The sequence below is a fragment of the Panicum virgatum genome, chromosome 9K (genome assembly GCF_016808335.1).
Source record: "Panicum virgatum strain AP13 chromosome 9K, P.virgatum_v5, whole genome shotgun sequence".
NCBI classification, from domain to species: Eukaryota; Viridiplantae; Streptophyta; class Magnoliopsida; order Poales; family Poaceae; genus Panicum; species Panicum virgatum.
In genome coordinates, this window is record NC_053144.1 from 12,932,795 (window position 1) to 12,958,206 (window position 25,412).

The following is a 25,412-nucleotide window of genomic DNA, read 5'->3' on the forward strand; positions in this document are numbered from 1 at the left end:
CACGCAGCAGCTCGACGTGCCATTCGCCGTGGCGCGGCAGGGCTACGGCCGCGGCGGCAGCGATCGCAGCGGTGTCTAGGGCCTGATTCCTTTGACCGCGCTCCAGTCCTCTCTCACCTGCCGCGCCTAGGACGAGCTAAGCTAGCCCTCTGCTGCGCGCGCCAGCCTGTGGCGGAGCCCCCGAGTACTCTGGCCCTTTTGCGCGCTAGTGAATGTTAATGTTAGGAAACTTTTACCACTAATTATGTTATTAAATAAAGTCAGTTTACAAAACCAACTCTAAAACTCTTGCGCTAGTAACCATGAAGAATCTAACGAGTCATTTGACCGTGTGATTAGAGAATGGTTACTGTAGCATTACTGTATTCAATCATCAATTAATTATCGTCATTAGATTCGTCGTGAAAAATTACATCCATCTCTGAAATTGTTTTATAAATAGATTTCATTTAGTGCTCCATGCATATGCCTCTTTTCGAGAAAGGGAAAATTCGATTCATGCCACCACAACTCCGTGAAATTGAGTGTCATGTTGAAAATCATGCCACTCAATGGTATGATTTTCAACATGAAATCCAATTTTAAAAAATTGGAGTGGCATAAATACAACTGACCCTTCGAGAAATGTACGCACTAGGGACAGTAGTGCGATCCAAACACGGCCTCTGTCTTCATGCACCAGCCACCACCCCCCCCCCCCCCCCCCCCCCCCCCCGCCCGGGAAACTGATCGAGCACGAGCACCACAGGCCACAGCCATCTGCCCATCTCTCTCTTCTCGCCGGAATTCTCTCCGATTAGTTTTCCTTTCCCCCTGCCCTGCTGGCTGCTGTGCTCCTGGTTGCGCTAGCTGCTCGCTGCAGCATCAATGGATGCCTGCCGCCTGCGCCACATTGCCCGGCCCAGTCGCGTTACTGTGCAGTAGGTAAGCAGCACAGTAACTTTTCCCTCCCTCCCAGTCCCACTCCCAGCAGCTGAGCTGCCTGTGCCCCTGCCCCTGAGGCGCCTCCCTCCCAGTCGTCACTGGCCGGTAATCATGGTAACAATTTTTGTCCGGCTGTGTCTGGCTTGGACAAAATTAAAGCTTTACCTCTGCTCTCCTTGTAGTGCGCCTGGCCCCTCCATCTGTCTGTCATCTCTGATCAGCATCAGTAGCCATCAGTTGGTGCCATGCTGCTGTGCTGGGCTGCTCGCCGTTTCCTTGGTCCCTTCCGCTTGGCCCCGACGACTGCTGGAGCAATCGCAAACTGCTCGCTTTTCTTTTTCTCTCCTACCGTATCGATCAGACGCTCGCTGGTCCAAGCATCCTCCTGTCGGACGAACTTCAGTATATATACGTACTGCTCATGCGATGCAAATCGTGGAATCGAATACAATGAACCTTTCTACAGGCGATTGATGATGAGCAACAAGGCAGCTAAGAACGTGGACATGCATGTCAACTAACTACAACCAATTTTAAAAGGACCGGAACTGAAAGCATGCATGCAGCGTGCATCCCCGCTAGCTGCTATAGCTGGTTCTACCTCTCTACAAATGAAAGCTACTACCACTGATGTGATGCAAATGAATGTACAGCTACCTCTAAGCAGCGTGTGACAATATAATGATTGTAGAGAGGCGGCACACCTCGGACGGCATGCATTGCAGCCTTTTCCATCGCATGCCATGCATGATCACCATGACAAGGTTGGCCGGCGCTTATATTATCAGCACGTAAGAGATCGATCGACTCATGGCTCATATGACACATGAGTGCTCCTTTGCTTTTACCAAGTACTCACAATGGCTTTACTTTTCGTACGTACCAGAAAAAGGTTGCTCGGCCCGAATCCAAGTGCCCACATATATATCTATGTCAGTCACATTGGTAGAAAAACTCACATCGCTTCCTCTCGTTTTGTCTAGGTAGAGTTTAGTCTCCGACGGTCTAAATTTTATAGACACCGTAGTCTTTTTATAGTCCCGATTAGTAACACCAACAATTAACGTGGACTTACTAAAGGGAGACCCATATATTTAATATGGAGTTCATACCCATATATTTAATCTCAAAGGCAAAAAATGAGGTTCTCCAGCAGTTAGGAGTAGGGATTTTCGATTTAGGTTGCGGATTTTGGAAACAAGTTTAATCAATGAGGATTTAGAAGCAGAGCCGTTGGTGGGCAAGTTGACAAGGCAGCATACAGCATAGAATTCCTTTGAAGACACTGAAGACAATGGAGAAAAACATTCCGTGGACGAGCGGTGGTGGAAAAGCTTGCCGCTATCAGGAATTGAAGAAGAAAATGATGGGCATATGCATGCATGGATGCCGGAGAAGAAGAAAATGAAGAGGGACGAGAAGAAAAAAGATGGAAAGGAAGAAGATGAAGAGAGGGGTGCATTAGCCATCTATTCGCCAGGTGTGCGTTCTCCACTGGCGGGTATGAAAAATTGAAGATGGAGACGCTTGTCCCATAACTATTGGATCTAAATCCAATGATCTAAAATTCAAGTGCCGGAGGAGCCAAATGAAATGCCTCCATGCCCTATATATGATTGGGCTCTTGGAAAATTTGGAGCTCGCATGATGCTACAACATATGCTCATCAGTAGCAAGCATGGTTGATTTTTCAATCCCTAACACAAACTATTATATATCTAGACATCAAATTGTCTCTATATATGGAGGTATAGTACATATATCCGCCAAGGAGCCTAAAAGGCTTGTGCCTAGGGATGCAAGTTCCACATATTTTTTAGTCATTACTCATTAGGTTAAATTTGCTATGAGCTAGAATGACATGCCACGTAGTTAGTGTGTGCGGGAGAGAGAGCAAATAAAATATGGCATCCAACTAATTAGCTGAAAAAACACCATCGAATACCAATTGCACCCCGAAGAATCCATAATCCCTTATCACTTCTAGATTTTTATCATATGTACTATAAAGTGCCGCACTCTCCTCTATTTTTCTCTGGCTCTGCACCTGGCTACTTCATCTCAAACCACGGTGGCACAAGTCACCACAGTAAACTAACCCATCGGGCCATTGTATCATGATGCAAACAAACGATCAGTCACATGAACAGATTAAAATCGACACAGCCAGGACTAACTATGAATCAATTTTTTGACACCATAGATTAACCGAACTACTCCAGTAGAGATAAGCAAAAGGTCTCTCCAAGACTCATCTAATACGCCTCTACCATCGTGCACGAATGCATTCTACGACAGTAGTCTAGACCTGTCGGGTTCAGGACGATCAGAAGTTCAGAAAAGCAAACCCAGCGAGGCCCTATAGGGCGTGTTTAGAAACAGGGACTTCAAAAAAGTCCCAGGGACTTTTTAGTATTTAGAAGTATTAAATAAATATTAATTATAAAACTAACTGCAGAACCCTGGGGCTAAACTGCGAGACGAATCTAATGAGGTGTCTTAATCTATGATTAGCGAATGGTTACTGTAGCATCACTGTAGCAAATTATGAATTAATTAGGCTCATTAGATTCGTCTCGCGAAAAAGCACTCAGCTGTCAAAAAACATTTATAAACAGATTTTATTTAATAATATAAAATAGTAAGATTCCTTTTAATGTGATAGGGACTTTTGAAAAAAGTCCTGGAGCCAAACAGTCCCTATCACATGCATGCAGAAGAAAGCCCCCCGCTAGGCGTCTCGGACTCGCCGCAGGAGACAGCGCGCACGCGCTGACGGCCTCGAGCTGCGATACGAGGCCGAGCATCATCGCCATGCAGCAGCGCCAGCACTCTGATGGCAGGACGATCTCGATCTGGTCGACGCCCACTCGATGGCCCGTGGCGTGCGCGGATCGGTGTTCCGGCAGCGGCCGCACGCACGGGCACGGCGGCGTCATCATGCGAGACGGGGGACCTGTCTCACTTGGGGGGCGCCGCGCCGCCCTTGTCCTTGTGCTTGGCGGCGGCGAGCGCCAGCATGGACCCGGCGAGCTGGTTCACGGCCGCGGCCAGCCCGGCCACGCACTGCTCGCCGGCCTCGCGGCGCGCCTGCAGCGCGCGCCCGCGCCGCTCCTCCACGGCCATCACCTCCCGGTGCCGCCGCTCCTCCGCGGCCTCCCGGCTCTCCAGCGCCTCCGACAGGATCGCCGCGCACCGCCCGATCGCGCCGCCCAGGATCTCCTCCTCCTCGTCGGAATCGGAGCTCTCGCCGTCGCGGCGCCCGTGATCGTCGTCGTCCTCGCGGTGGCGGTGCCCTTGTTCCTGACGGTGGACGACGTGCGGTCCCACCGGCGCTGGTGGCGTGCTACTCCCTGTCCCTGGCCGCAGCTCGTCCAGCGATGGCCGCCTCCTCTTCCTCTCCGGCGACTCCGGGCTGCTGAAATGCGCCACGCCGTACTCGTGATGCCGCGCCTCTTGTTCTTGATCATAGTGAGAAAGAAACCAGTCATGCACATCAGGATCGAGCACAAAATGGCGCCTCAATTCAGAAAGAGGACCGGACGCGACAGAGAGATGACGTACCAAGATGTAGAGATCGGGGTAGGAATTGGGCGAGCGGGGAAGCCTGCATGGGGACTTCGAGGAGGCTGGAGGACGCCCCGCCGGCGCCGGCGCCACCGCCACTGCCTCCCAAGCTCATCCTCCTCTCGATGACCTCGCCCATGGCGTCGTATATCTCGCGGAGGAGGTTGCTCGGGAGGCCCTTCTCCTTCCTCTCCGCCCTGCCCATCGCCCAGTAGCTGGGCGCTGCGCCGGCGCCGGCGCCGGCGCCGGCCGCCTCGTAGGCGCGCACCTTCTTGTAGTCCCGCATGAGGTTGTCCCAGCGGTCGTTGCACTGGTTGTGGCTGCGCCGGCAGCCGGCGCGCCAGCAGTAGTCCTCGACCCAGCGCCACCGCGCCAGGCCCTGGTCCCCCCGGTGCCGCTCCTCGTGCACCTTCCGCTTGGCCTCGATCAGCAGCATCGTCTCCGGCAACGTCCAGTTCCCCCGCCGGTAGTCCCTCGCCACCGTCAGGGCGCCGGCGCCGGCCATGACGACGCTCCTCCTGGACTGCTCGTCTCCCGTCTGGCTGAGCAGGGCACGGGAGCCGCCGTCCATGGCTGCTGCCGCAGTCTGCTGGTGGAGTGGGGTGCTAGCTCCGCGGTGCTGAGATCAGTGTGTTATTTGATGCGATAGCATGCTGGCACAAGTCACAAGTCACAAGAGGGGAAGCCATGACCTCCTACCTCCTAGCTTGGTGGTGCCTACTGATGCCATTGTTGGTGGAAGCTGTATGATGAGGGTTGCATGCACGAGGTGATGAGGGGAAGTGAAGTACCACCAATGACTTCATGCTTGCAGTAGATTGTAGAATCACATGAGATAGCAAGGAGAAAAGTGGCATCTGTTTGGCTCTATGCATTGCCTTTTCATCCCCTCTATCTCTCTCCTCTCCCTTTCTGTGGGCTTTTTTGACCTGGATTTTGTGGGGTTCTATTGAGTTTGACTACCTTTTTCTTGGTCCCTGCTGGCTGTATCTGATCATCGACAAATGCATGTGGGAGGAGTTTAAGGTTAGAAAGACATGAAGCTTTATTTGCTTAGGGTTTCAGGCATGGGAATGTTTTAGTCCTCCAAGCTTAAAGGAACTGAGTTATACTAGCACTGTGGCTCTATGATTCTCCTGTTAAAAGGCTCACTTTTGGGGAAGTGGGCAGAACCACTGCAATCATTTGCTGAGGCAGTGATCAGGCCCCATGTTAAGGCATAATAGCCATCTTGTTTTGGTAATGCGAGAGGATGTGCAGGTGACTAAATTAACACTGATCTTGGGGAGCAATTGTACGACTGATACCAGAGGCACCACATGGAGTTGGGGTGTGTGTGGTGGCAGGGGGGAAAAGGCTGGAGAAAAGAAGGCTGGGGTGTGTGGATTGATTGCCGCTACCTAGCTCAAGGCTTTTAGGCGCATGTGATCTTTCAAGTAGAAAGGTATGTGCATCGACGGACACGACAAAGGTCCACCATTCACCACTGCCATGCTCCCCTGCCAACGACTTGACATTATTTGAATGGATGCGCTGCATCAAGTTTACTGAAGGTTTGATCCGCTGGATCCTGATGATGAACTTGTGTTGGATATTTTGCTCGGGACTTGATTGAGGTCACGAAACTACAAGGGATTAATTGTCCCCAGTTAACATTCTGCTTTCTATAAAATGCCGGGCCAATGGCCTTTTGTCGATGTGTGCTCAAGGAGTCAAGGACGACAAAGTTATGCAACGGATAGAGACCAGCAGAGAAGAACACGGCCGGAGGGCCCCCCACCGTATTTCATTAACTGGAAGCGACAACGGATAGAGACCAGCTGAGATGAAATGGTAGGCAAGTAGATGATAATATTGGCCGGTATGAAGGTGCAAGAAACAGGAAGTGAAGCCATTGTCCATCAACAACTGTCGAAAGTCATACATAATGGTCTACAACTCGTTGTACGGTTAGAAATATGTGTATGCTGTGAACCTAACATAAATTTCAGATTCTCAAAATTCAAGAGGAGCGAGGACACCCCCTTTAGTTTCGTAGTATATATATATATATATATATATATATATATATATATATATATATATATATATATATATATATATATATATATATATATATATATATATATATATATATATATAGGGCAGCACTATTTGGTTTCCGGGTTCCAAATAGGTATTTGGTCCCTAACGTCCAATCTCCACCGAGGAGAACGAGCCCCCGAGCCGTCCACATGGAGCCGGTCCAGACCCCCTCTCCCCCGCCCCGAGCCGAAAAGGCTCCTCAGTCCGCGCTCCCTCCGGCCACGATTCGCTGCGGCAGTTCGTCCTTCGCAGTCCGCCGACCCGGCCACGCCCTGCCGCCCCCCCCACCACCCCCACGTCCCGGCGGTTCCCAATGGCGTCACGCTCGTGCAAGAAATCGAGACGCACAGCAGTAAGCCGTTTCTCGCTCGAGGCGGATAACATCGGAGCGCGCGCCGCGGCGGACTGCTCCAGAATTCGGGCCGCGACGGACCTCTCCGGACTTCGTGCCGCGGCGGTCCTCTCCAGCACCAGTGTCTGGTCGAGGAGGCGGAGGCCGTGGGAGCTGACCTCTCGCGCACGGCGTGGTGTCGCAGGAAGCACCTTGGACTGCTCTGCCACACGCTCGCCGTGGTCTACTCTGCCTCGCGCTCAACGGGGACTACTCTGCCTCCAAACCAGCGTGCAGCCCCACAAGGTATTGGAGTATTTGATTATGTTTGTCCGCTCGTAATGGCGTGATCTGCTCCCTTTCCAACGATGGAGGTCACGTGTTCGATTAAATGTCACTGAGAGGATTCAATAGCTTAATGCTTTCATGATGTAGCTTAATGATTTAGCGAAGCTAGTAAGGGATTTCCCCCCACTATCCATTTGCTCATCTGATATTCTATCCTATGCCACGCTAATCAATTAAGTTGTCATCTCTGGATGCAGACTGGATAATGTGCTGATGGTTTTGGCATTTACTTTGTGAAGCAGCATGGCAACGAGAAGGCTCCAGTTTGGTGAAGTAGGAGAGCAGGGAGATGTTCCGGTGAGAAAAGAACAGGAAGTCATTGTCGAAGAGGCAACAAGGTGCAATCTAGGGATGCAGCAGGATGTAGCAGAGAATCAAGGAATACAGGGGGGTGTTTCAACATGCAGGCCTATTCTGCGTTCATTTGCTGCGGACCTTCATTCACATACAAATTGATAAAATACCTGCGAAATACATTTTCAAGAGGTACACCAAGTCAGCAAGGAGAGATGTGGCATTTAGCAGGGAAGACAAGATTTTAACAGGAGACGATGGAAACACAAAAAACTATAGAACAAAATTGCTACTGAAAAAGAGCACAAAAGTTGTCCAAGCAGGTAGCATGTCGAAGGCGGCGTTTGAAAGAGCAATTGAAGGGATGGATAGCGTGTTCAACGAAATAAAGGACATCCCGCATGATATTGGGCCAAAAAAAAAACACGACAGGAAGAAATACAACAGGACAGGTATTTGAATGATGAATCGAGAATGGATGGAAATGGTTAAAAGTAGAAAAGTTTATACTAAAACAGTGATTTTGTTGCTGAAACACAGGAAACATATAGGCAAGGAGACAGTGACGAAGACATGTGCGGGCACAATGAAGGTACACAGGTAATTGATTTCAATTTGTGAAATTCAACAAGCTGGCAATGTGACCATATCGATGGTGATAATAGGATATTTTTCTTCTTCTTCTAATGCAGGAAATCGGGCAAACAAGTAATGCAGTTGTCACGGAAAATAATCCATGTCATGACCACTTGAACATGGCATCAGGAGAGGTAAATTGAAATTGCATGAACATTGAATGAAATTGAAGTGCATATGATAGCTGTAGGTGTGAATTCTTATATGAAAATGGATAAATGAGCATCCAACTGCAGGCAGTGGGTGAGGAAAATAAATGGGAGTCCAGCGATCAGGACACTACAGTAGCACTCAATGTGAGATAATCTTTGCAGTGTATATAGAATTAACAATTTATGGTTGAGCAAATTTAAATGGAACAAACATGTACAGGTTGGCGTAACCCAGGAAAGCGGGATTTCAATGGAACGACTACCTTGTACAAAGACAAAGGGACGTAGCAAGACATTAGCCGAAATGAATGAAGTCACTCTTGGAGCACAAGGAGAAAAGAAGGGAACCAGAAGATGCAGCGTGTGTAAATTGAAGTCAACCCATAACTCAGCGACATGCCCAACGTTGCAAAAGAATAAAGACCGCCTTGAAGCGATGAAGAATAAAAGGAGGGGCAGACCTGCGGGAGCAAAGAACAAGCAGAACATGTATGATCATGGAAACAATAGGAAGGAACTGGAGGAAAGGCCGCTGCAAAGGAGGAGGCTTTTGGAAGACAACTCTTACATAGGAATCCCTAGTAATTCCGAGGATGATGATGAATATGTAGATGATGACCGGCAGGAGGAACAAGCCATCAGTGGCGGGAGTGAGTAATAGAAGTGATGCAGGATTTAGTGTTGCATCACTATAAAAGCTAAATATTGTATTGAATGCAGTCTTAAAACTCCTAATCAGTAGTGTACTCCTGTATGCTTGGAAAGTATTAGTTGAATGTTAGAACTAAAGTCTTCAATCAGTGTCAGCCTTCCCTAGGATTCCATGTACATTGAAGTGCTAATATTTTAGGACAATATTTGTGCATTTGCAATCAGCATTAGTTTGGTTCAACAAAGAGGATAATTTTATATTTGCCTGTGATGTTTTACAGATCCCAGAGATCTCAATCCCATTCTCAGAGTCACCGCTTTACTTTGATCTGAATATTTATAAGTTGTTCTTCCTGTATCAAGTTAATAGCTCCCTTTCATCAATGTTGTATATCCTCTTCTCTCGATATGTTTTTTTTGCAGATCACAAACGCTTGTCATGAAAGCATAGTCACCCATCTGCTGTGCATGGTTGCTCGCAAAGGTACTGATTTTGTTAGTGTGGCTAATTATGGTTGAAACACATGACCGAGGTGACACCATATGCCTGGTGGTGTTCTTGCAACCCTTGCACAATGAAATCGGCACCGGCCATGGTTGGGCGCCTCTGAGCCATCTGTTGAACACGAATGATGTTGAATGCTATGAGCAGTTGCATGGATGCAGGATGTCGGTCAAGTGCAACCAAAAAATGTATGGCTGCATGGTAGACTTGTTGGTGATTTTTTGGCGTAGTGTACAGAGACGAGCTTCTAGAGGCACTGGTAGATCAGGCCAAACTGAAAAATGAATGGGTGCATGGTAGACCTGGGAAAACTGAAAATCAATGGCTCCATGGCATGGTAGGCTTGTTTAGTGATCAGATGTATGAGTTGCATGTTGTTTGGTTGATATAATTGCGTTGCTTTCCAGAGTTGAAGTGTGAAGGGAGTTAAGTAGCTTGGTAGAGCTAGTGGATTTCAGGGACACCTCTACCAAACGGCAATCTGTAGGGTATCCTGCTAGCTAGGAAAACACCTTCTGATTCATTCCTCTTGAATCTCGATACGCTTCCTTTACAAAGTTTATTGTGAAAATATTTTCCCTACAGATCTGCTAAAGATGCAATTAAGCTCCTGTGCATCTGGAGGGTACAGTGTACGACAGTAGCAGTATTGCTAGCTATGTAAATAAATCTCCTCCCTTATATAGATTTTGTCAAGTCGTACCTCTCGTCCTCATGCTAGTCAACCCAATCACTTCTGCAATGCTGACATGTAAAGATTAATTAGCATGTCCTAATCTCTTATGCCAGTGTTGCCGCAAATCAACTATCTCGATGTCCACGAGTAAAGGAAGATTAGAAAATTCTACCGCCTGAGGGCATCGTGCTCTTGCGTTATTCAACAGCCAAGGGGGAAATCCGGAAATGACTACTTCTATAACCCATGTTTAATTATTAACACCATAAGGTTGGGAAAAGCCAGCATTTGTGACAAGCTTCAAGTAGCCTTGTTCTTGCAGTAGTTCTCCAGCCACTCCATGGTAACACTCTTCGGCCTCTCAAGTGGCAGGCCAAGGGCAGGGTCCCAGATGAGCTGCATCATTGATAATCAAAGAAAATTAGCCGGCAGAATTACTAGAAGAAAACCAATAAAGAGAAGGTAGAAGGCAGACCTGAGAATCCTATGCCCATGCTTCTCGAAACACCAAAAAAGACAGTGTGATACATGCACAGATAGTGTTCCAGACATGAGAGCTCACTCAGAACTAGGTTTGCTGAGTAAACGAAAAGAGAGACTAAACTGGTATCTAAATGACAAACATAAACATACCGTGCTTCAAATAGTCCAAAGTGGTTCAACAAAAGTCCTGTGAACATCAGCATTCGGCCAGGGGTTCTTGACCTGAGAAAACATGGGCAAAGAATGGTGTTCATAACCAGTAAGCTGAAACTAAAGGAGTGGGAGCACAATCTGGTACAACATTGCCTTGCCCAGCAACAGTGCACAGACCATGAGAGAGATGTCACTTTCATAAACAGTCAACTCTATCAGACCTACTGCACATAATTCAAAACTCAGTGAATTGATATAGCCTTTCCTATGGGAAACAGAACTGTGTTCAAGCATGATCACAAACACTAGACCTCAGTGAACTGATATACCTTTCCACTCTTTAGTGTCTTCCAGACAGTCTGAGTTGATCTGTTCTAACATCACTCCCAGTTTCTTCAATTACAGATTTAATAATCCATAGAAGCACTTCCTGCAAAAATATATGGTAAGTCCATACACACAACAGCAGCAAGTATACAAATATACAAGTGGCACGAAAATGTAATTCTTCTTTCAGAGATGAGGTGCATTACATATCAAGTGGGTGACCTAGCTAGTAAAAATAGTAATCCCTCCATCCCAAAAATAATGCACATCTTGCTTCACAAATTTCAAAAGTATCATACTGACAGCTGTCATTATCTAGGCACGTTAAGAAACACTAATGTAAAAATCAAGATCACAACAAAAGAACAAATATAACCAGATGCCGATCCTACTGCCTAGATTTCATACGTAATCTTAGAAGCAAATTAGGTAGTAGTAATTTCATACGTAATCTCAGAATTTGCAGAGTGCTTCTTCGTTGAAATACCTTGCCGAAGGCTGGGTAATTACCGACGGAGCATGCCTTTTGGCTTTTTTAAGCTGATTTTGAATTGCTAGTTTTTTAACCTGAACATATTGAGGATTGAGTCTAGATGCATGGATGATTTTTGTTTCAACAACCACACACATCTTGCAATCCTCTAGAGGAGAGAATTAGGTAACTCTCTGAATACCTTTTTTTAACACAATGCATAAATTTGGTATCATTGGAGCATTAGTCCATCTCGTCAGCTGGATGACGTGGAGGTTGGGGAAGAGCTGTGCCTCGCACCATGTGATGTGATCTGATCTGATGTGAAGCAGAGAAATTGCCAACAAAAACATCTCCTATTGTTGAATTTAAACATGCCCGATTATGAGTGGGATCAAAGTATATTGAGAGAAAAATGGGCATCATGTATATGATACTACAGATTAATCCTGTATATGATACTACAGATTAATTTCATGTTTATATGAACATCATGCAACATTTATCAAGCCAGATGAGGGCACCGAATTATATATGAATATGTTTTTATGTTTCCGTAGTTCAGACCGAAACCAACCTTCTCGGCATACAGATTCACAGTTCAAAAAAGAAATTGACAATACAGGAAAGGACAAGGAAGATAATTTGTATCATAGTACATACAAAAAAGCACCACGAATGTTGAGGCCATACCAGTAAACTGAAGACGAGCTGCCGCTGGATCAAACCGAAGACGAGCTGCCGCTGCTCGGGGAAGGAGATAGCGCCGCCGCCGGTCGGGGAAGGAGGAGCCTCCGCGAGACACCGGTTGGGGAGCCTCCTCCTACCCTGCGAGACACCGCTAGTGGATGGATGCCGCTAGCGTCGGTGGTGGGGACGGCCCTCGGCGGCGCGGCGTCTGGCTCAGGCGAGGCCGGATCCGCCGCTGGTGCAGGTGAAGGAAGCGGCAGCGCCTACGTACGCCGCACCCACGCCTCCGTACCTGAGTGCGGGAGGGGAGATAAGGCACGCCGACGGAGAACTCCGAAAGGGGCGGTGCCGGCGGGTCCAGAATCTAGTGCGGCGCCGGGTGAAGAGCTTGGGGCGACGCCGGCGGGTGAAGAGCCTGCAGCGACGCTGGCGCTGAACATGGGAGCGGCGACTCGACCTTCTGCTCCCGGCCTCAGAAAGCAAATGGTGCTGCGTGTGTCGGTGGGGGAGCTTCGGAGCGGCATGACACCCGGGGAGCTGGGAACCGCTGGGAGGTTGGGGATAGGGGTGGAATCGAGCCGAGCCTCGACTTTTTTCGAGCTTTCTTCGAAATCAATATATTCGTATTTATTATAGTCTCCCATGTTGTTTGATATGCAACTTCAAATCGAGCATAACGAGCCGAGCCGAGCCGAGCCTGCCAAAATTGACTTTTGTTCCAAATCAATTAATCTTTATTTTAAAAAAAGAACGAACGTAATCGAAGCAATTTTGAAACGAGCCACCGAGCCAGCTTAACGAGCTTTTTTTCCAGCCCTAGTGGGGGAGGTAGTGGGGGTGGGGAGTGGAAAGAACGGCGAGCGTAAAACCGCCGGGCGCCAGCTGTGGGAGCGAGGTGGGAGCGGAGGGGAAGCCATCAGCTCGGAACCAGCTTGTTCGGCTCCTCGGTAAAAGAGAGCTGGGGACCGAATAGCTATTTGGACCTTGGGTACCATATAGCAATACTATATATATATATATAGACCAAATTTGTTTTTAACTGACATTTTTCAGCCCTCGAATCCCGTCCACATGATTTTTCCATCCTAATTTAGAATAAAATTGCTATTTCTCCATTTTAAAATGTAAGACGTTGTATTTTTATCTGGACTCAAAACTTTCTAGTTTTGACCTAGTCTACAGAGAAGTTAAATCCACACCATCAAAAATTAGTTTCATCAAATATACCAGAAAATATATCTCGATAGCATATTTATTTGATATTTTATATATTAATATAATTTCTGTAAAATTGGAGTAAGTCAGGAAATTGTGTTATGATAAAACTAAAGCGTAATGCATCTTGGAATCAAGGCCGTAGATGAGGAGCAATAAGACAATTAAGAATCCAGCGCTTTTTAATTTCGCTAAATTAAGTTGTTCTTTCATTTTTCATAATGGCCCGGGGGTGATACGAACTTGTTGATTAGTGGGTCATTAGAAATGCCGGATTCCACATTTTAAGACATGTTAGGGTGCGCTTCTGTACCCGCCATCTTAATACAACATCCTAAATCTTCACAAAATTCAGACTGAATTCATGGAATGCTTTCTACTCCCAAGGTCTTGTTTAGTTGCAAAATTCAAAATCTATCACATCGAACAGGAATATTACATGCATGAAGTATTAAATCTAGATGAAATAAACAACTAATTGTATAGTTTGCTTGTAAATTACGAGATGAATCTAACGAGCCTAAGCAGATCATGATTAGACATTAAATTGATACAGTAACTGCTACAGTAACTATACACTAATGATGGATTAATTAAGCTCATTAAATTCGTCTCGTAGTTTACAGACGAGTTCTGTAATAATTTTATAATTAATCTATATTTAATACTTCAAATATGAAATGATTTTATTTTAAAAATTTTACACCCCGCAACTAAACGAGGCTCAAATAAGGTTCTATACACGTGTAAAAATAAATTTTCTGTTTTGAATTTTCTCTGGATTTTCTCGAATGTAGTAACAAACTAAAACAACGACCACGGATGAGGACAAATCACCCAAAGAAGTTGCCCCACAAGCCAAGCAACAGGAGGTGACTGACACCCGAGGCACCGTCGGCGGGCCCACTCTACATGACCGACAGCTCGCGGGTAATGCCCGCCAGCGTAGCACAAGCATTTCCGGCAGCGCGAGGTTTTCCTTCCTCCCATCGATCTGTACGCCCTCCCCCACCGGCCGCCGGTCGCGCGCCTCCGCCTACCTCCCTCCCCGCCCGTCGCCGTCCGTCTCCGTCTCCGCCCCCCCAAACCCTACTGCCCCTGCCGCCTTCGCAGCTCTCCGCCCGCTATGGCCACCAACGGCAGCTCCCCGGTACGCGGCCCAGCGCGGTTGACTCTGTCTGTTGTTTATCCCCTATGAGATGGTGGTGGCGTTTTGGTTCATATTTTGTTGTGGGCGTTGGGGATTTTGCAGAGGGTTCGGGACACGGAGAGCAGCCTGGAGAAGGTGAAGCGCCAGCTGTCGTCGGGTTCCGGGAGGTACCTGCTGCAGGGCCCCCTGCTCAAGCGATCTGAGACGGTATGATGGTTCCTGGCCTAGATGTTCATGGGGGAAATGGCTCGTGCCATAGGGTTTAGGCGTGGGAGGGCTTGACTTTGGTGCTGAATTTGGTGTTAATATTGGACTACTGATTAATTATGCAGTAGTAACTGGTATGGTTGGTAGTGGCGATTTTTTGGGATGCGATTAGCTTAGTGTGTTTCTGTACATTGCCTTAGCATATCATGATCATGGGACTTAGTTTTATGAAAATCGCCAGGCGATAATTCATAATTGGGAATGGTGCATTGAATTGTGTCTTCCACATAATTCGGTATTGTAGTTTTGGGTTCTAGCAGGGAGAGAAAGGAGAAAAGTCAATCTTATTGCATCTGTACAAGTACCTTTGTTGTCCTAAGCAAGGTAGAACTGATCAAAATCCTTGCCGTTGATATTGCGGATGTATCATTACATTGTGAGGGTGGAACTGTGAATGGTTGGGCTGGCCACACATTGAAAAGTAACTCTGTTGGTGTTCGTTGACTTGCTACTGTCCTGAAATTTACTATTTGATGGTTCACCTGAAACCAACTGTTTCCATGTACACAACTGTATGGTCATAGCGAACATAGTTTTTTTTTCTTTTTTCCTAATTAGGTTTATACCTGTGAGTGTTACCCAACAGTTTCACCTTCCAAACTCTTATGATTTTCTTTCAAACAGCTGCGGAAATGGAATGAACGGTGGGTCATATTGGACCCCACATCTGGAAAGATGGAATACAAGTATGGAACCTTGCCTGTTTAATAACTGAGAATGCCAAGTAATTACAATTATCACCTTAGAAAGCACTGATGTTTTGGTGCAGACTCCGGAGGAATGAAACTGCCATAAAGGGGACCATTCTATTTGACACCTCAAGCACCATTACTTTGTCTCCTGTGAACTTTCAGTAAGACGTCTCATGAACATAACCTTTCCATGATACGTTGTACCTAAGTGTTAGGGTTATAACCTACAATTATTTCTCCTTTTATTTTTTTTGCAGAGGGATGCCGAAGTATGATGGTTGCTGCTTCTGTATCCTATTTTCCTATATTTTGCTCTCAAATTGATTTATTTCGGAAGCATGTTTAAAAATAGTTGTATATAAAAATATCACATGGTTTAAGCTTTTAGTATTCCTTTACTGTATTTAGACATCGGAACTCCTCAAAAGAAGGATTACTTTCTTTGCGCTGAAACTCCTGGTGCTGCGAAAGCTTGGGTATCTACATTACAGTAAGCTTTCTGATCTCTGACCAGTCAATGCATGCTCAATACAGTTTGTTTCACACTTTTGTCTTGTATATTAATAGGCCAAATACCTAGCAAAAATTTATCTCAGTGCAAAATGCAAACTCCAATGTGAGTGTAAAGTCAATATGAGATTGGATTGTCATCCATTTGGTAATTGTATGATTACAGTGTCCCAGTGGAAACTACTGTCTCGAATTTCCCATGATGCGGATCTATAGGATATGATTCATTCCCACATCGATCCGAGAATTTGTGATAAGACTCTTCATGCTTAGGCTAGGGATTATCTATTTTCTGTGCTCCAGTAATGATAAGATAACCTTAAGAACCTTTCAGTGGGATCAAATTTACATGTAGCGTAGCGGTGAAATCTTTCCCCCCTTGAGCCTGGTAGTTACTAATTTGGCATGTTGTAGTATTATGTTGAATTTTACTTTGCAATTGCATAGTTAAGCTATTCAATGTTGACTTGTTGAGTCCTATTCCTGTTGCTGCATCCTGACTGTAGTTTTTTTGTGTGTGTGTGTGTTTTGTTGCTACTGTATCATTTCCTTTGCATAGTTAAAGTACAACGTTGAAGTCATTCTCGTTACTGCATTCTGACTAGTTATCTGTTGTTACTAAACAGCGCAACTCAGTTAGTACTCCGAGCTCATAAAGAGGCAGTGAATTCCTTGGCTGGGAATGGCTCTCCAGCTACATTAGGCACTGTTGCTACTGCAGTTGCTAATGCTAATGCAACAGCCATGGAGGCTACCAAAGAGATAGAAGCTGCAATGAAGGTCTCGATGAGGGCAGCTCTTGGTTTGGGCACAAATAACTCCAATCAGGGCCAACTAGATGACCTAACAATCATGAAGGTCTGCATCCATCTCTTAATGACTATTTTTTGAAGGAAAACTGTGAGGGAGTGCCCCACAGATCTCTCTTAATGATTGTTACTTCATTTTCTGTTCAAAAATACTATCGCGATAACAATTCTCTAAAATAGTTTCTACCAGTAACACCTGCAAATTAACTTAATTTTTGCTGCAACCGCAGTTACATACCCACTTAGAAGTTAAAACTTTGCCTTTTATGGTCATCATATACTACGCACACATCATTTCTTCAGTATTTGTATACCATTAAGTTTGATGTTAGTCGAGATGCCTGAGGCAAAATACAATGTGCTATAACAACTTTATTTAAAATTCATCACTAGAACAGAATGCCATGAAAAATTTTGTTGTGTTTCATGCTTCCAACTTTTTGCTGATAGTATAGTAGTTCCATGATTTACATTGCCAAACTGTACAGATGTCCTTGTGTGGTGACTCATGACTGAGGCATTCTTAATTATATCATCATGCATGATTTGATCAATTCTTCTTGCTTTGTTTTTTTGCTCTCTCAGGAGACTCTCCGAGTGAAAGATGAGGAATTGCAGCATTTGGCTAAGGATATTCGTTCTCGTGATGCTACAATAAAGGAAATAGCAGACAAGTTAACTGAAACTGCAGAGGCTGCAGAAGCTGCTGCTTCGGCGGCACATACAATGGATGAACAGAGACGACTTTTATGTTTGGAGATTGAGCGTCTAAAAAATGCCTTGGAAAGGCAAATAGAACAATCAATGCATAAGGTAGAATTTCATGTTAATTTTTATTTGTTAGTCCTCTAAATTCATGACATGAGCATGGTCTTGGGGACATTGCAGCTAAGACAATCTGAAGAGAAGGTTATTAGCCTGAGCAAAGAGAAGGACCAGTTGATGAAGGAAAGAGATGCTGCATTTCAAGAGGCTCATATGTGGCGCACTGAACTAGGAAAAGCTAGAGAGCAAGCAGTGATTCAGGAAGCAACTATTGCCCGAGCGGAGGAGAAGGCAAGGGTTTCTGAAGCAGATGCTGCAGCTCGGATAAAGGAAGCTGCTGAAAAACTGCTTGCTGTGGAGAAAGAAAAGGAAGAGCTTCTAGCCCTGGTTGGTGTTCTCCAATCACAAGTCCAGAGGTTTGTTCTCATTCCTACAACATATATGAAGTTTTAATATGCATGAAACATAGATTCATTCATTACTCTGTGATTGCTAATGGCTAAAACACAAAATTCACTGTCGCAGAGAACAGAGCAGCACAAAGCAAGTATGTGAGGAGAGGTCTGAATCATGCTCTGGTGCCGACGATTCCCCTCCCTTAACAAAGCACGTTGATGCGTCAGACGATGATGTAGACAAAGCCTGTGTAAGCGACTCTAGATCAGTCCTGGTTTCCAGCGAAAGCACAGAGGTCCAACTCGCTGTGGATGGGGTGGACATCCGTCCTATTGGCGATGCAGAGTGGGGCAGTTTCCAGCAGTCAGAGGCTCTGATCGCTGATGTGCGGGAGGTCTCCCCAGAGGCGGAAGGCGGCAGCTTGGATATTCCTGTGGTAAACCCCCCACCAGTCAATGATCATATGCAGGGAGGCGCAACTCATCCTTGAATGCCCGGTTTGCTGCTGGCCTGCTGCCACCTTCTGAGATTAGTGTGATTTCTGAGAAACCGATAGGGATTTGAATCCTGGAGAGAATTGCTGTTGCGGGTGTTTTTGCATCGATGCCGGTTGTATGTTTATTGTATTTAAGTATACAACTGAATAAAAAGATAAGTAGTGTTTGGTTGTGGGATTGTAAATTATTTACCCCGTCCCCTTTTCATGTTATTTTTCCTATAACATTTCATGATGTGAAAAATGATGCGGAGCGAAGTATTGAGGTAAAATCAACAGTGAGCTGAATAAAAATAACCTGAGCTATTGGTTTGCCGGTTAAATTCTTATGAAGCATCGCATAATCAATGTCAGATGTACAATGGACCTCCCTTGCGAAAATGAGCATCTGGGTTGAATTGGAGCACTAGCATGTCTCTGAGCAAAACATATTCCATTTACAGAGATGGCGCGTCAATTTGTCATGTTAATGTCAATATTACAAAAAACAGTGGCCATCAGCAAGGAACATAAGCATGTCTCTGAGCTCGCCGGAATAAACACATGCTATAATACTTGCAATGAAGGCGATACACAATTACAATATCAAAACCTTATACTTTCAATGGATTAGAACACACAAGCGGTAGTAACCTAGTAAAACAAATAAACTTACACACGCCGTCATAGATAACATCTGAAAATTTTAGCACTAAGCCTCTACAGCATTGGGCCCTCTCGGGCTACCGGCACTGCTCTGCTGCTCGTACTCCTGACTTGGGAAAACCTCTGGCAGCAGGCTCGTGGAGACGTTGTTCGCGTGAAGCCACGTCAGCTCCCACAAGCTGTCACCCCCAATCGTGCTCCTCTTCGCAAGGATCCCCTTGTTCTTCATCACGAGTAAAATGTTCTTGAGCAGGTCAGGGATCACCTCTTGCAGCTTGTCGCTTCGCTTGCCTCGGACCTTGATCTTGATGTACTTCTCCATCCGGCTCAGGACTCCCAGCCACAGTTTGCAGAAACTGCTTAGGCCGAAAAGGTCTGGCAACAGTTGAAGATATACTTTCGCAACTAGTTTCATGGCAAGCACAAGGGAACCTTCCATGTTTCTATAGTCCTTTTGGGAGTGATTCTGGCTTATCTCCAGCAAATCATCGAGCAGGGCAAATATGACGAGATCAAAGGCATGGGACCATGTCGCGGACTGGAGGCAGATTTCTTCTGTTGCTGTTAGGCATCGTTGGAGCGAAGCTAGCGCATGATTTCGCACCTCCTCTCTCTGATCCAGGCTCAGTTTTTTGAGTGATTGCAGCAGTTTGAACCACATCTCTCTGATTACCTCCAGCCTTTTCTCACCTTCTTCACCTGTTCCTTTTATATCTTGGGACCACAAGGCAAGACTTCTGACAGAGTCAGACATCAAATCCAGGGCACGGATAGACCTATCAGCTAAACCAACCCTGGACTCAGCAAACTGCCGTGATGCTTCAATGCAGAAGCCATAATTTGCTAGTGAAAGGTGAGCCCCCTCTGTCATGATAAACATGATAGCCTCAAAACCTACTTCTGAAGCATCAGGATGGCGAGCTGTAATGGAGAGCAACATTACTACTGTTCTCCAGCCCATCTGTGACTTTATATGCGCCGCATTTGCTTTGACAAGGCGTGCAACCTCCTGTGTGATGTTCTCACTGTATGCATCTCCTACACGTGCATCGAGCTTCAGAACTAACTGGAGTGACCTCAGTAATTCATCAGCAAGGTTCTCCTTGTATGGTAGTAACCTCTGGCATATTCTCAGGAGTCCAAAAATAGCTTTCTCCACTAGAGCGCAAGGCATAACTGTGGACTGAACTATGTTGGCAATATGCTCGTATACACCTTGCCAGAGGAGTACAATTCGGTCTCGGTTATTAAGTGTTATGGCAATCAGCAGCTCCAAGCAGAAAACTGCTGTATCCTCATCATCTGGCGAACTAGTAACCTTTTGGGGTCGGCCTGCTGCCCAAATCAGAGCCCTAGCAAGTTGCAATAGTGAATCAGGCTGCAAGAATTTGCTCTCTGTAAATATACTATCAATGCGGCATTTCTGAATTGTCTGAAGAGTTCTCTGGTGAGCAGCAAGCTGCTGCTCAGTTGGTTGTGACCTTGGTTCTTCACTGTCAAGAGAGAGCAGCTGACTAAATCTTCCCATAAGCCCAGAAGATTTCCGAGGAGTACCCATCACTGGAATATGAGATGGAGGAATGGCACTAAGAGGGGCCTTTCCTTGGACGGCTTCAGCAGAAAGCTCGGAATCATCAGCTGCATCACTAGCAACTCGGGCAGGGAGAAGCCCTAGCTTATGCAGCCTAAGGATACAATCCAACACGTTCCTCCAGCCAGTACGTATGTAATCACCATATCTGTTAGCTATAGTAAATAATGTCTCAGTTGCTAATCTAGCTTTCAGGTCATCTCCAAATGCAGTAACTGGTTCCTCAACCAAAGAGGTATTCAATAGTGTGGTGAATTTGCACAAAGAAACAACAAGATCATCCAAGACATCCTCAAGATGATGAAATGCAGAGATCTTTGCAACACCTAAAAAGCCATCCACACAGGTCAATAGAATGTCTTCATGCTCCGAATGATCAAATACCACTGCAATGGCTGCAATGGTAGGGCCAGACATAACAGCAAACATATCATGGTCAAGGAAAGGCTGAGAGTCACCAACAATATATGGGGATGTAGACTTTGACTTCCGCATCAGATCTATCCAACGACTGGGAGACATTTCAAAATATCCCATACCCTGCTCAGGGGTGGTCTTAATCTCATTTCGGCAGATTGAATGGTATAGCTCAGACAACATCTCACGTGGGAGGTCGCTGCCCCCATTTATGTTCCTGTTGTTCTTGATGAAGTCCTCCTCAGTCATCTTCTTCTTCACTTGCATGTTATGTTGATCAGTGTTCAGCATTATAATGGAATAGGACAGTAGTAGAGCAGTGTCTTTGTTTGCGAAAGCCTGAGGAGACTGCTCATAGTATCTATCTGAGAAAGCCTCAAGAACCCTCTGTATCTTCTGAGATTCACCGGGAAGACGGAAAGTCTCCAAAAATAGACGTAGAGCTGTATCCAGGTTCATCTCCTGGAAATCAAAGGTCTGAGCAAACTCATGAAGTACCTGAACACAAAACTCATCATGATTGCCTAGGAAATCTCCAACAAGATTCTTATCCAAACCAGCTGTGTAGCGGAAAAAACAAGCCACGCTCTGGGGATCAAGCTTCTCGGGCAACAGATGAGTGCCTTGAAGAAACTCCAGACCTTTCTTTGGGTCCCTGTTGAAGTGATCAGCACCAATCATTAGCCTCCTTTTGACATATTTCCTTTGACGGACAAATTTCACCCAATGCCGAGGATCAGAGAAGTTCTCACACTTAACAGTCCAGAAAGGAGTGTATTCATCGAGCTCCACAGGCATGAGCTCAGGGCGTGAGGTTGCATTCCCAATACGATCAGCCATTCCCTGAATCACAGCAATCAAGCCTTCTAGAGCAAGTATGTGCATGGAAGACAAGGGGCAGTTGATAGGAAAAGCGCTCTTCGACAGAAGATTTGCAAGCTCCTCAAAAACATTTCTACACGTTATATCACAGTCAAGATTGGCATACATCTCCACCATAAATTTTTTCTGTCGACAGAAGTCTACAAGAGCTTCCATTGCAACCTCCTGCTGATGGTATGTTGCTCCAAACCGGGGTTGTGCAAGCCTTATAATTATACAAGAAAAGAAGGCCTCAAGCTGCAGCTTGAGCTCAGTCCGGAGGTGATGATAAAGATTCAATGCAATACTGCACACTATTGAAAGGATGAGTGGATTCATCGACAACCCGAACTGCATTAAGTTTCTGAAAAGCTCATCTTGCACTAGGGACAGCAGCTTTGGATGTTTCTGAATTGAAGACCCACCAAGCTCAATTGCTGAATTGATCAACTTGAGAGCAAACAAAGGAAGATCTTCGTCTAAGCCAATCTGTTCAACAACATTGAGGAGAGAGCATAGGAAATGGAAGATTTCCACCATGCAAGGGACTCCAAAAGGCTCCACAACAAGACCACTGCCATCCGCAGAATTCTCATCAGAGGTACCTGTCTCAGACATGTAGCTTCCATTACCATTTTCCATTTTCCTGATACCAAAAGGATGATTCATATCCGTGCCACCCATCTGTCAAGAACATAAAAAAGCAGTAACTAAACCTTTTCCATCAAGCAAAAATGCTAGCATGTTGTGCATGCATTAACACTTGGCAACGGTTCACAATAGAGAAACAAACACCAAGGAAGACTTCCACATCTAAAGGCCCTTTTCTGATACTCCAATGAGTGAAACAATTATTAGGGCGTAGACCAACACATACCTTGTTAATTTTTTTTCCACCTAGATAAAACTCGGATGCACGGGCATAAAATTGCCAATTGGGTTACCTTACTGTTAAGCAAGTTTATTTATTGGATGAAGCAATGTCTGTGTATTCCTATTTCTTGCTATAAATAGCAATTTCCAATGGTCCGAACAAGATTTCTGTTGGAAATTCACCAAACTAGTTGAAAGTTGAAACACATAAAAACACTCCACAAACTAAACCCAACACGACCTTGATTTCCTCTCACAACCCGCAAAAAAAACTCAATTAGCAGTAGGCTGGTAGGGTTGTAATGCCAGCGGTTACACAAGTAGCGTAGAGCTAGAAGATGCAAGTCAGTCAACATTGCTGCAGTGGTGTCAGCGTATCAAATAGGCCAACTGTGTTGCAGCAATGTAGCATCAACTGTGTGTGCAGCTATATTTGAGGAGGCAAGCTACATTGGCAAAAGATCAAAGGCCCCTGTAGTGGTGATGCTACTTTTGAAACATTTGTCATGTTAACAGAGTTGAGTTGATGGGCTTAATAGCTAAGAAAGATCATATGGAGTAATGGAGTGTGTTTCTCAAGTCAGCTGATTTTGGCACTGATTTAAGAGGTAACTTTCATGAGTTCAAGGATGAAGATGTTTCTTCCCAAACTTGTCACAAAAGCTTCATATATGCATCCACATTATGGGATTAAGCCTATTTGCAATGTTATTGAGCATAAAAGGGTAAATAACCACCATTATCTGCCTCACAGATCTACCTCACTTGTTCCACCATACAGTTCCATTTGCATTTTTCACTCGATAAGAGGCGCGCTACAGAGGCATCTCCAAGAGGTCATGGCAAGATATGAAGTTAGATGACACAAAACCTCCACCCATATCAAAGGTATATATTTCCCAAACCTAACAAGCGTAATTCCCAAACCTAACAAGATATGAAGATACAATATATGCACTAAATGTAATTCCCATCCCAAGCGTGTGATTTTCTACCATGATGGTTTGAACAAGCTATTTAATTGAGAATGTGGTACTAGAATCCCATTTTGCGTGTGCAATGCCGCTTATTTCCTTTATATCCAGTAACTTTGGTATGGTCAGGAGTGAGATGCGTGGTTGACTGGCACTTGTAAACTCAACGCAGGAGTAGCGACTATTAATAGCAAAAGCACAGCCTCTTACCTCTGGTTTGACAGCACCGTCCACTCCATCAGCACTGCCTATCTGCGGGAGGCGCGCAAAGACACAGCGGATGAGCTCGTGCATCGCGTGGCGCGAGAACCGCTGCAGGAGCTCGCCCTTGGCGGCGGCCTGGTGGACGACGCGGAAGCAGGTGTTGACGGCGGTGCAGACGTGCTGGTCCCCGAGCGCCGCGGCGGCGGGGGCGCGGAGGCAGGCGAGTAGCGCCTGCAGCATCCTCATGAGCACGGCCTCCTCGGCGGCGGGCTCGGCCCCGGCCTCGAAGCGGCAGCTGGCGACGGCGTCGACGACCTCCCTGAGCGCGGCGCCCGGGAGGGCGGGCCCCGTGAGGGACATGACCTCGTGGAGCGCGGCGAGCGAGGCGGAGGTGACGGCGGCCCCGGCGTCCTCGGAGCGGACGGCGTCGAGGAAGGGCCGCAGCGCGGCGGCGGGGAGCGCGGCGGGGGCGGCGGGGGAGAAGGCGAGGCGGCGGAGCGCGCGGAGGGAGGCGACGAGCGGGTGCTCGGCGGCGGCGTCGTCGGCGCGAGGGTGGCGGAGGCCCCGGCGCATGACGGCGAGCACGGCGCTGGCCTCGGCGGAGATCGCGCAGGCGAGCGCCGCCGGGTCGGGCCCGGGGCCATCGGCCGGGGAGGCGCGCGCGTGGTGGGGCTCCTCGGCGATGGGGTCGATGCCGCCGGCGCCGAGCGTCCTGGGGCGGCCCATTTTGGTCCGGGGCTGGCTGGCGGCTAGGGCTCGGCGCGGGGAGGCCGCATGGGCGGCGGATCTGTTGGGAGGGATCGGAGACAGCGAGGAGCCGAGCGGGGGCCGCGCCTCGGTGGAGACGGCGAGGGAAGGAGGAGGGAGCAGGACGCGGGGGAGTTCGTGCGGGGCGTGCCTGCTGCCCTGCTCTGCTCGCCCTTTTTCCTCGTGTCGGCTTTAATTTTTCCGCGCCGTGCCGGCGTGAGCCGAGATCGGCTGGGGTTTGGGGTTGCGGAGGTCAAGCCAGGCGTCAAGGCCCGTGTGGCCCGTGCTCCGGGGGCCCGGGTTCCGCTGCGGGCTGCGGCGCCGAGGATCTCGGGCGAAGTGAGCCGTGCGTGAGATCCCGCCGTCCCCGTCCTGGCTGGCCTTCCTTGGCAATGGCCGGAGGGACAATCCTTCCTCGAGTCATGCATCGGAGTTGATCACCGGGCATCCGGGTTTCTCGAGTCATTGGCATGAGAGCATCGCGCAGATTGTCGCTGGAAGTACAT

General features: G+C 46.9%; 3 protein-coding genes and 2 long non-coding RNA genes across 7 annotated transcripts; 2 read left to right on the forward strand and 3 right to left on the reverse strand.

The window, feature by feature from the left end:
- Positions 1-3,629: 3,629 nt before the first annotated feature.
- Positions 3,630-5,309, reverse strand: LOC120650144 (trihelix transcription factor ASR3-like). The gene is made up of 2 exons (XM_039927170.1): positions 4,489-5,309; positions 3,630-4,385 (listed from the first exon to the last, which is right to left on the reverse strand). The coding sequence occupies exons 1-2, from the start codon at positions 5,060-5,062 to the stop codon at positions 3,886-3,888; spliced, it is 1,074 nt and encodes a 357-aa protein (XP_039783104.1). The 5' UTR covers positions 5,063-5,309; the 3' UTR covers positions 3,630-3,885.
- Positions 5,310-7,090: 1,781 nt separating this feature from the next.
- Positions 7,091-8,427, forward strand: LOC120650145. Of its 2 annotated transcripts, none has more exons than XR_005665505.1 (4): positions 7,091-7,213; positions 7,498-8,001; positions 8,090-8,149; positions 8,242-8,427. It is a non-coding gene; the product is annotated as an uncharacterized LOC120650145 (long non-coding RNA). The 2 variants fall into 2 exon arrangements; XR_005665506.1 differs by having other exon boundaries at positions 7,097-7,213; positions 7,453-8,001.
- Positions 8,428-9,994: 1,567 nt separating this feature from the next.
- On the reverse strand, positions 9,995-12,801 carry LOC120650146. 2 transcript variants are annotated; one of them, XR_005665508.1, is made up of 5 exons: positions 12,298-12,801; positions 11,135-11,235; positions 10,803-10,874; positions 10,645-10,664; positions 9,995-10,565 (listed from the first exon to the last, which is right to left on the reverse strand). It is a non-coding gene; the product is annotated as an uncharacterized LOC120650146 (long non-coding RNA). The 2 variants fall into 2 exon arrangements; XR_005665507.1 differs by having other exon boundaries at positions 10,645-10,874.
- A 1,654-nt stretch (positions 12,802-14,455) lies between these two features.
- On the forward strand, positions 14,456-18,897 carry LOC120650148 (switch-associated protein 70-like). The gene is made up of 10 exons (XM_039927172.1): positions 14,456-14,659; positions 14,762-14,866; positions 15,551-15,612; positions 15,696-15,779; positions 15,876-15,907; positions 16,027-16,108; positions 16,755-16,986; positions 17,523-17,750; positions 17,826-18,118; positions 18,228-18,897. The coding sequence occupies exons 1-10, from the start codon at positions 14,636-14,638 to the stop codon at positions 18,586-18,588; spliced, it is 1,503 nt and encodes a 500-aa protein (XP_039783106.1). The 5' UTR covers positions 14,456-14,635; the 3' UTR covers positions 18,589-18,897.
- A 113-nt stretch (positions 18,898-19,010) lies between these two features.
- LOC120650147 (ARF guanine-nucleotide exchange factor GNOM-like) lies at positions 19,011-25,081 on the reverse strand. The gene is made up of 2 exons (XM_039927171.1): positions 24,166-25,081; positions 19,011-22,792 (listed from the first exon to the last, which is right to left on the reverse strand). The coding sequence occupies exons 1-2, from the start codon at positions 24,883-24,885 to the stop codon at positions 19,286-19,288; spliced, it is 4,227 nt and encodes a 1,408-aa protein (XP_039783105.1). The 5' UTR covers positions 24,886-25,081; the 3' UTR covers positions 19,011-19,285.
- Positions 25,082-25,412: the final 331 nt, after the last annotated feature.